General features: G+C 56.7%; 1 protein-coding gene across 8 annotated transcripts in view; it reads left to right on the top strand.

Moving 5' to 3' along the window:
* The first annotated feature begins 5,957 nt into the window (after positions 1-5,957).
* Positions 5,958-10,486, top strand: part of PIEZO1 (piezo type mechanosensitive ion channel component 1) — a 72,853-nt gene continuing 68,324 nt past the window's right edge. For all 8 annotated transcript variants that reach the window (XM_017513904.2, XM_037733263.1, XM_037733264.1 and 5 more), the window contains exon 1: positions 5,958-6,273. In XM_017513904.2, the coding sequence (XP_017369393.1) occupies positions 6,210-6,273 (64 nt within the window). In that variant the 5' untranslated portion in view covers positions 5,958-6,209. The remainder of the gene's footprint in view (positions 6,274-10,486) is intronic.

The following is a 10,486-nucleotide window of genomic DNA, read 5'->3' as shown; positions in this document are numbered from 1 at the left end:
GCATCTCACCCTGGCTTCCTTGCTGCCGCTTGGAGCCCTCAGCACCCCCTTTGCTGCTGGTAGGGGTTTGTCATACAGCTTCTGGCCACACTGCAGGGTCCTAATGCCAACCTTCTAACCCTCAGCTGGCTGCTGAGGTCAGCAGGCAGGTTCCAGGCCAGACTTTGAGCCATGGTGCCAGGCAGGTCTGCTGCTGACTTGTGTGCCGTCGCACTCTGAGCATGGGTGGAGCAAGAATGGAGGCAGGGGCCTGCAGGTCGGCTCCCAGGGGCAGGTGGGTGGGAGAGGACAGTTACTGGGGCCAGCCATGGGGGATGAGAGTGAGGGCTCCCCTCCCCTCTCCTCCCCGCCCTCCCTGTGGAATATCATGGTATATCATGGCTGCCGTGTTTGATGTCTGCTAAGTACCTGAAGTCTGTGTCCTCCCAAAAGGCAGGAGGGCACATTCTGTTTCCCAGGCCTGTTCCATGAGGGCATCTTGCCGGACCCTCCTCTGAGCAGCAGCAGGCAGGACCCTCGCTTTACAGGCAAAGAAGGGTCCAAGGCTCCTGGGGCACTGTAGCTTGTCCAAGACCTCAAGGCAGCAAGGGGCACAGCTCGGGACACTGCCCAGCTTCAGAGCTTCCCTGAGGACCAGGTCTGGCTCCCGCAGAGGCAGGCAGTGATGGCAGTGATTGAAGGCTTCCTCCTTCCAGTGGGGCTGGGAAAGGGCAGAGGGACGGGGCGGGGCGGGGAATCAGATGCATGAGCAGTGGGAACCTGTCCGCTGCCTGCCAAGCAAGGGCCTTTTGGAAGAAAGGGCCTTTGGCCTGTGTAGTCTGCAGAGCCCCCAGCTCGGTGCCCCGGCTAGGAGCAGCCCCTTAGAAGAACCAGGGACCCTCGGCAGGAGCAGGTGGGTGCTTGTGCCCTGCTGATCAGTTCCTGTTCTTGGTTTCCAGGAAAGGGAGCCTGGGGAACTCAATGGGAATTCACTCTGGGAAATAAAACAAGAAGTCCCCAAATCTCACAGTCCCTGGCCAGGAGTCAGGAAAGCAATAAGCGGAAGACACAGAGACTGTGGTTGCCTCTGGGGAGGGATCCTGGCTGCGAGGGAGGCAGAGAGTTGACTGAAAATTGTTTCTGTTTTTTTTTTTGGACGAGTTTTACTCTTGTTGCCCAGGCTGCAGTACAATGGTGTGATCTCTGCTTACCACAACCTCCACCTCCCGGGTTCAAGTGATTCTCCTGCCTCAGCCTCCCGAGTAACTGGGATTACAGGCATTTGCCACCACACCCTGCTAGTTTTTGTATTTTTAGTAGAGACGAGGTTTCTCCACGTTAGGCTAGTCTCAAACTCCTGACCTCAGGTGATCCGCCTGCCTTGGCTTCCCAAACTGCTGGGATTACAGGCATGAGTCACCGTGCCCAGCCTGAAAACTGTTTTAACCATGTACACATTTCTTAAAATGGTCTATCATGGTAAAAATGCATAATATAAACATACCTTTTAAATAATTTTTAACTGCCCAATTTAGAGGCATTAGCACATTTACAATGTTGTATACCCACCAGTATTTCCAGAACCTTTTTCTCACCCCAAAGAGAAACTGTCACCATTAAACAGTAGCTGTCCACTTCCCCCTCTGGCCTGGTAGCCACCCTCCACTCTCCGGCTCCATAGACAGTTCATGTATGAAGAGCCACAGGATGTGTTCCCTCTGTGCCTGGCTCCCTGCCCTCCGTGTCCTGTGCTCAGGGGCCGTTCTGTCCCCGTGCTGGCACGGTGGCTCACACCTGTGATCCCAGCACCTTGGGAGGCCAGGCAGGAGGATCGTTTGAGCATGGGAGTTTGAGACCAGCCTGGGCAACATAGCAAGAGCCATCTCTAAGAAAAAGAAATTACCTGAGTGTGACGTGCATGCTTGTAGTCCCAGCGACTTGGGAGGCTGAGGTGGGAGGCTTCCTTGAGCCTCAGAGTTCCAGGCTACAATGAGCCATGATTTTACCATTGCACTCTAGCCTGGTAGCCTGGGTGACAGAGTGAGACCCTGTCTAGCCAAAAAAAAGAAAAAAAAAGTTCATCCGTGTTGTAGCATACATCAGAGTTTCATTTCCTTCTAGGGCTTCATTTCTCTTTAAATAACGTTGGATTTTATAACAGATCACATTTTGTTTATACATTACATTAACAGATTCTGGGGTTGTTTCCTCTTAGAATTATTATTATTTATTATTTTGAGATAGGTTCTTACTCTGTCGCCCAGGCAGGAGTGCAGTGGTGCCATCTCAGCTCACTACAATCTCCGCCTCCTCAGTTCAAGTGATTCTCCTGCCTCAGCCTCCCGAATAGCTGAGACTATAGGCATGTGACACCATGCATGGTTCATTTTTGTATTTAGTAGAGACAAAAATTGAGTAGAACACCTGACCTCAAATGATCTACCCATCTCGGCTTCCCAAAGTGATGGCATTACAAGTGTGAGCCACAGTGCCTGGCCAAAATTATTATTATTTTTTGGAGACAGGGTCTTGATGTACTGCCCAAGCCGGAGTGCAGTGGCCCCATCACGGCTCACTGCAGCCCCCACCTCCTGGGCTCTAGCAATCTTCCTGCCTCAGCGTCCTAAGTAGCTGGGACCACAGGCAGGCACCACCACGCCTGGCTAATTTTTTATTTTTTGTAGAGACAGGGTCTCACTATGTTGTCCAGGGTGGTCTGCAACTCCTGGCCACAAGTCATCCTGCCTTAGCCTCCCAAAGTGCTGGGATTCCAGGCATGAGCCACCGCACCCAGCCTAAAATTAGTTTTTAAGTATAGACAAGTAATGATGGCTAGATTATCATTGGGGGAAAGTTATAACCTGCATGACAAAGCTCAAAGTCCCTCTGACCCCTCTTGCCCTGACTTTTCCTCTCTCCCAAGGGGACGTGACCATTGTTGCTCTCTCGACTAAATCACTGGCTGGGTGCGGTGGCTCACGCCTGGAATCCCAGCAGTTTGGGAGGCCGAGGAGCCTGGAGTTCAAGACCAGCCTTGCCAACATGTTGAAAGCCTATCTTTAATAAAAATACAAAAATTGGCCGGGTGTGGTGGCGCATGCCTATAATCCCAGCTACTTGGGAGGCTGAGGCAGGAGAATCACTTGAACTTGGGAGGTGGAGGTTGCGGTGAGCCGAAATCATGCCACTGTACTCCAGCCTGGGCAACAGAGCGAGACTTCATCTCAAAGAAATAAAATAAAATAAAAATAAAATTTTTAGGCCGGGCGCGGTGGCTCAAGCCTGTAATCCCAGCACTTTGGGAGGCCGAGGCGGGTGGATCACGAGGTCAGGAGATCGAGACCATCCTGGTCAACATGGTGAAACCCTGTCTCTACTAAAAATACGAAAATTAGCTGGGCATGGTGGCGCGTGCCTGTAATCCCAGCTACTCAGGAGGCTGAGGCAGGAGAATTGCCTGAACCCAGGACGCGGAGGTTGCAGTGAGCTGAGATCGTGCCATTGCACTCCAGCCTGGGTAACAAGAGTGAAACGCCGTCTCAAAAAAACAACAAATAAATAAATAAAAATAAAAATAAATAAATAAATAAAATTTTTAAAAATCAGTTTTGTTTTGTTTTGTTTTGTTTTTGTTTTTGTTTTTGAGATAGAGTCTCCCTCTGTTGCCAGGCAGGAGTGCAATGGTGCGATCTTGGCTCGCTGCAACCTCTGCCTCCTGGGTTCAAGTGATTCTCCTGCCTCAGACTTCCGAGTAGTTGGGATTGCAGGTGCTGGCCACCACACCCAGCTCATTTTTGTATTTTTAGTAGTGATGGGGTTTTGCCATGTTGGTCAGGCTGGTCTTGAACTCCTGACCTCAGACGATCTGCCGGCCTCAACCTCCTGAAGTGCTGGGATTACAGGCATGAGCCCCCCATGCCTGGCCAAATCACTATTTCAAACAGCAACAAAAATAAAAAGCAACAGCAAGCTGAGAAAGGGCCCCTGGCTGTGGGCAGTGGGACAGGAGTGACTTTGGACTTGGAGTCTGGAAGGCTGGGCAAAAATTGTTTCCTCTCTCTGCCCCTAACTCAACCACAGGGATTGAGTTAGAACACGGTCCAAATTCCTGAATGGGCCGTGGACTGGGCACAAGGGAGATGCAGCACAGCTGTGGGACAGGTGGCCACCCTGCTCCTGCCCACCCCAACTCTCTCTGCCTGGCAAGCACAGATCTTTTTCTGAGTATTTGTCTCCATTTTGTTAATTTTATTTTGTGAATAAGTGAATTATGTATAAAGCAAAACATTGAAACAGCACCAAAGGGCATGGAAGACAGGTCTCCCTCCCACCCCAAGTGGGTGACAGTGGCTCTGAGTGCACCTGATTGCTTTTCGTTTTCATTGTAACATTTTTAGTGTTACAATTTAACATTTTCAATTCAAGATACAATTGTAACATTATATCTTAGCAATTGTTCCATGTTGACACAAAACAACTCAAGGGATTCTGTTTCCCTGCTGTGCAGCCCACCGCTGAGAGATGTACTGTCATTTATTTCTCAGGCTGCTGTGGGTGAGCGGTTTTTCCGCTGTTGCTACTTTAACACGTCTAGAACACATACATCCTACACCTTTGCAAGGTCCATCTGCAGAGCAAGCTCCCAGACTTCCCCACCTCTGTAGCGACCTTGCAAAGTCAGACCAGAGAGTGAGGCTTGGAGAGAAAGCAAATCAGCCTCTAAATACTAAACTTCCCATGGAAACCTCCATTTCTAGCTTTTTTTTTTTTTGAAATGGAGTTTTGCTCTTGTCTCCCAGGCTAGATTGCAGTGGCATGATTTCGGCTCACTGCAACCTCTACCTCCCAGGTTCAAGGGATTCTTCTGCCTCAGCCTCCGGAGTAGCTGGGATTACAGGCGTGCAGCACCAACCCCGGATAATATTTGAATTTTTAGTAGAGACGGGTTTTCACCATGTTGGCCAGGCTGGTCTTGAACTCCTGACCTCAAGGGATCCTTCCTCCTTGGCCTGCCAAAGTGCTGGGATTACAGGCGTGAGCCACCGCGCCCGGAGTTTTGTTTTGTTTTTAAGTTGGAGGGTGTCGGCTTGTGCTGGGCTCTTGTGAGTTGCCAGTGCCTTGAGGCTCCGCGGCCACAGCCCCCTCAGACCCCAGCCCCTCCCTTCTGCAGCTGAGTTTGGGAGCCATCGACTGAGCCCAATTAAACGATGTGGAGCCCTCCCCCTTTTCCTTTCAGTGCCCCCCCTCAAGGACAGACGAAGGCCAAGCTGAGGTGGCCTGGGTAAGGGCAGGTCTGGGTGAGGGTCCCAGAACGCCCTGGGTTCAGACCCCGCCTCTCCGTCGCCGGGCGCCGCGGCAGCAGGTGCACAGGCCGTGGCTCCTACTATCTCACCGCAGAGCGACCCCGGCGAAGCCGCCTGCGGTGGCCCCCGTGGCTGGGAGCAGCCCCAAGCCCCCGGCAGACGCACGTGGACGGCGGCGCTGCTGGGGCCTCCGCATCCCGCGAGCGCCCCCCGGGACCAGCAGGCCTGGCCGCTGCGGGAACTCCGAGCCTCCCACGGTCCCCAGGGGGCGCTGCGTGCTCGCGCCTCCGGAAGTAAAGCGAAAGTCCCTCGGACACGCGGGGCGCAGTTGCGCGTGGGGCGCTGCCTGGGGGAGCCAGGCCCGGGGACCCTTTATTTAGCGCCCGGGCCCCAGACCCGGCCCCGCCCAGGGAGAAGCGCGCCCGCCACCGCCAGGGACACGCGGGGCCGCGGGGCCAAGGCTGCGGGAGGGTGGGGGTCCGCTTGGGGCCAGCGCGGGTCGGGGGCCCCCAGGCAGCAGCGCAGGCCGGAGGGCGACGGGCTGCGCGGGGCAGCGGAGGGGGGTGCCTGGGCGCGCCGGGCCGTCGGGGCAGCGCGGAGGCGGGCACGCCGGGGAGGGCGGGCGGGGGCCGAGCTTATAAAGGCCCGCGGGCGGGGGAGGGCGGGAGCCGCCGTCCGGCCCAGCTCGCCCCACTGAGCCGCGCGCTGCGCTCCGCCGAGGGGCAGGGCGGACGCCAGAGCGAGCGCGGGCCCGGGCCGTCCGCACCGGCGGGGCACTGCGGGCCCGGCCGAGGAGGAGGAGGAGAAGGAGAAGGAGGAGGAGGAGGCGCACGCGGGTCAGCCATGGCGCGCCGGTCCCGGAGCCCCCGCGCAGCCCCATAGCGCCGCGGCGTCCGCACGGTCCGGGCCGGGCCCTGGGCCCTCAGGATGGAGCCGCACGTGCTCGGCGCGGTCCTGTACTGGCTGCTGCTGCCCTGCACGCTCCTGGCGGGTGAGTGGGAGCGGGAGGGGCTGCGTCTCGGCTCCCCACGGCCCGATCACCTGGCGACGCCGGCCGGGGCGGGCGGGCGCGGAGATTCGCCGGGACGCGCGGCCCGGGCTCCCGCATTCCTGAAGCATGAGTGCGCCAGGCGGCGGGGCTCGGGTCCCAGAGCCGGGCTGGAAGGGCGGCGGCGGGTGGGGGAGACGGCACCGCGCGCCCACGGGGGCGGTCGGGCGAGCGCCGGGGATAGCGAGGCTGGCGTCTCCGCCGGGGCCTGCGGAGAGGGGGTCGCTGGGCGAGGGGGTGTTTGCCCGGGTGGGAGGTGCCAGAGCGCTGTGGGGGGGAGCGCGAATCTCTTTTTCTCTTTCGTGTTAAAAAAAACAAAAAAAAAAACCAAAAAGCGCAAACTTGCATCAGGACTTCCTGACCAATCTGGGAGAAGGCGGGCTTCCTGCCTGGAGCTGTTTAATTTGGAGCTTCCCGTGCCCAACTATCGTCCGTGCCCAGGGCCCAGCCCCGCTTCCACCGCTGCACCCCCCTCTGCCGGGCTGAGGCGGTCCCATACTTTGGAAAAAAATAGTGTGGGTTCCTCCCTGCTCCTCCCTTGCCCTACTGGGCTCCGTTTCGCAGGGGCGGGGGCGGACTCTGCCCTGGTGTGGGGGAGGGGACACCCCCGGAGGCTGTGGCCTGGTGTCAATGCGGGCATGGGTCCCCAGTCCTGGCCTCTGTGTCCCCTGCTTGCTGGGCAGTGGTGCCCCTTTTGGGAAGCGCAGCCGGGTGGCTTGGTCTCCACGGCCTGGCACCCCTACCCCTTTCCAACCCGAGGCCTACCCAGGACCCAGGGCGGGTGCCCTCCTCCCAGGTGCGCTCCTCGTGTGCCTAAGCGGGAAAGCAGTCAGATGAAATTAAACCACGGGAAAGTGGGATGATTTGCATTGGGAGTCCGCTGCGTCCGTGGCAGGTGGGCGGTTTTGATTCTAAAAGCCCTTCCACAGCTGTTGCCAGCTTCAGGTGGGAGCTCGCCCAGCGCTAGCGTGGGGAATCTAGAGCCACCTGCGTAAGGCTCCCAGACAGACTGCGTTTGGATCAAGTGGCAACAAAGGTGAAACTTGGGGACCGATTTTCTAGACAGGAATCAATGGAAACCGTCAAGGTTGGAGAGGAGAGGTTTTGAGCAACTTGCTTCAGTGCCTCAGCTCTGTGTGGACTGGTGGCCTGGGACCTGCTGCCAGCACTGTGTCAGATGCGCCGTAAACAGGGCCTGGCTGTGTTCCTTCCTGTGCCTCAAAAACAAGCGGGACAGCCCGGCACAGAGGCAGAGTCTGGAGCTCACAGGCCTTGGAGAGGGAAACAGGAAAGCTTCTGAAACGTGCGGTTCACACGGAGCGTTCGCGTTTCCTCTTGTGTCTGAGTGGACTTGGGGGTCCTTCCTGCAGGGAATGTCCCCTCTCAGACATTGGCTGCTCCTTGGGGAGAGCTGGCAATGTATTTCTTTAAAGGACCAGATAGTAAATATTTTTGTGTCACAAAATCATCTTCTGGTGTTTTTCCCAGCCATTAAAAAATGTAAAAACCATTCTTGGCCGGGTGCGGTGGCTCAAGCCTGTAATCCCAGCACTTTGGGAGGCCGAGGCGGGTGGATCACGAGGTCAAGAGATCGAGACCATCCTGGTCAACACGGCGAAACCCCGTCTCTACTAAAAATACAAAAAATGAGCTGGGCATGGTGGTGCGTGCCTGTAATCCCAGCTACTCAGGAGGCTGAGGCAGGAGAATTGCCTGAACCCGGGAGGCGGAGGTTGCGGTGAGCCGAGATCGCGCCATTGCACTCCAGCCTGGGTAACAAGAGCGAAACTCCGTCTCAAAAAAAAAAAAAAAAAAAAAAAAACCATTCTTAGCTCATGGGCTGTACCGAAATAGGTGTTGAGCCAGATTCTGTGGCAGTGGTAACCTGCTGACCCCTGAGCATTGGTCAGGGGCCTGGGTTCTTCTTTCTTGATTGCTGTCTGTGTGGGGGATCCCGGGTAGGGATCATGTTCTTCTTACTGTTGGCTCCCTTGGGGAGGAGGTGGAGGTAACCCAGGGGTCCTCACCCCAGGCCACGTGTCAGAGTTTCCTGTGACAGTTTTAAAAAATCTTGGTGAGTGACTCTCTGTATGGTACTTTCTGTAAACCTAAAACTGCCGCTAAATAAAGTCTATTCAGGTAAGAGGTGCTGAAGCCCAGGCCATCCCCCACGCTGATTCTGTGTCTGGGCATGGGGCCTGGGTTTCAGTGCTTGTCTCAGGCGCCTGGGGGAGGTGGATGTGGAGCCAGCCAAGAATCCGACCCGCCTGCTGGTGGGGACTCCTGAGTCAGGCTCTCTGGCCCTGGGGTGTGGGCAGCTCCGAGGGACTGTGGATATGCAGGTTGAGCTGGCCTGGCCGGAGGCGGGACACTGGCATTGCTGTCTTCAGAGTGCCCCCTCCCTCTCCGTCTCTGGCGAGCTTTGGCTGGAAGCAGTTAGTTCTATGGTGTTTTGGAAATGAATGAGGCCTTCAGAAGGCGTTAGTCAGTGTGTGCCTGTGCTGGCTCGGACAGTGCCCGGTGAGGGTTTGAGTCATCCTCGGGTGCCTCTGGCCCCCAAGCCCCTCCCCAAGTATAGGATCATTACCCACAAATCTGACAGAGCGCTGCCCTCGCCCACAGGAAGCAGGGGCCTCCTTCGACAGCCTCACCTGCTCTTCCTGGAGCCTTGGGGGATCAGGGCCCAGCTCTTCTAGAGAGATGTCAGCGGAGGGCTGGGTGCAGTGGCTGTAACTGTAGTCCCAGAGCTTCAGCAGGCCAGGGTGGGAGAATTGCTTGTGCCTAACCGTTCGAGACCAGCCTGGGCAACAGAGAGAGACCCCCATCTCTGAAAAATATTTTTAAATGAACTGGGCGTGGTGGTGCACCTGTAGTCCCAGCTACTCAGGACGCCAAGGTGGGAGGATCATTTGAGTCCAGGGGTGGTAAGCCATGACTGTGTCACTGCACTCCAGCCTGAGTGACAGCTGCTGTCTCAAAAAAAAGAGGGGAAGGCAGGACATTTATGATTCTGATAGAACGGGACTGTACCTTCTGCTCTATCAGTGGGACAACTGGACAGGGCTGCGGAACGCCAGGCGGTGAGAGCGTAGCCGTGGTGTGGTAACTGTGGGACATGCACGTGGGCTGGCAATATGGCTTCTGCTTTTCAGGGTGCCTCGTGGCGTGGCCTAGGGGCACACCCACAGCCGGCAAGCTGGGCGTTGTCTGTTTCAGGCCGATTGTTGCTGAGAAGTGTCACCAGTTAGCGTGGGGGATGCTTCCTCCTTTTTCAGACCATTGTTGCCATTGTAGTCTCACCATCCGTGGGAGGCAGCCCAGAAGAGGCCCTTTTCTGCCTCAGGGATGTGAACATGGAGGCCTGGGAGACAGCAGACACTTGGTCACAGCACTCAGCAGTGCAGACCCGCCCCGCCCAGGATTGCAGTCACCCCTCAGAGGCCTGTGCTGTGGTCTCAGAGCCTGTGCAGAACCCTGGCCTGTCCCGTCTGAGGATTCCAGGAGGAGCACAGCCGTGGCAGAGTGGGGTGGGGGCTGCTTTCCTCTGAGGCTTGGGGACCCCTTCTGAGCATCCGCATCCTGGCATGGCAGAGGGGCTGCTCTGTCTTCATGCTGGGCCTGGAGGCTGAATAAGTCAGCAGGAGGGAGGGGGCCTGGCTCACAGCACCCAGGGCTGCAGGTGCGAGTGTGCACACGCGTGAGTGTGCATGTTTGGGGAAGGGGCAGGGACTGCCCAAGGGCTGAGATGGGTCACGGTGGGTGGTCATCACGCAGGGGTTGCTGGCGCCCAGGACACGGAGCTCCAGCCCCATCTGCCAGGGTCCTACAGAGAGGAAGTGTCCTCTGGGGCGGGCGGGGGTGCACTGGCTCTGATCCTGGCCCCAAGGCTGCTTCCTGGGCGGAGTCTCTCCTGTGCTGACTCAGCAGTGCATTTGCTTTCAGTGCTTAGAGACTAAGGGGAACCCCGTGGGTCTTGGACTCTGCCTTCAAGGCCTCATCTGCCCTCTGCAGCCTGCTCCTGACATGGGGCCACCGCAGTCTGCAGGGTCCTGTGAGAGCCTCGTCATGCAGGAAGCCATTCCTGGCCACTCTGGCCTCAGAAATCCCCTTTTCTTTTTTTTTTTTTTTTTTTTTTTTTTTTTTTTTTTTTTTTTTT

Source organism: Cebus imitator, unplaced genomic scaffold (assembly GCF_001604975.1).
Source record: "Cebus imitator isolate Cc_AM_T3 unplaced genomic scaffold, Cebus_imitator-1.0 Scaffold509, whole genome shotgun sequence".
NCBI lineage: Eukaryota > Metazoa > Chordata > Mammalia > Primates > Cebidae > Cebus > Cebus imitator.
This window is presented reverse-complemented; position numbering and strand designations above follow the sequence as displayed.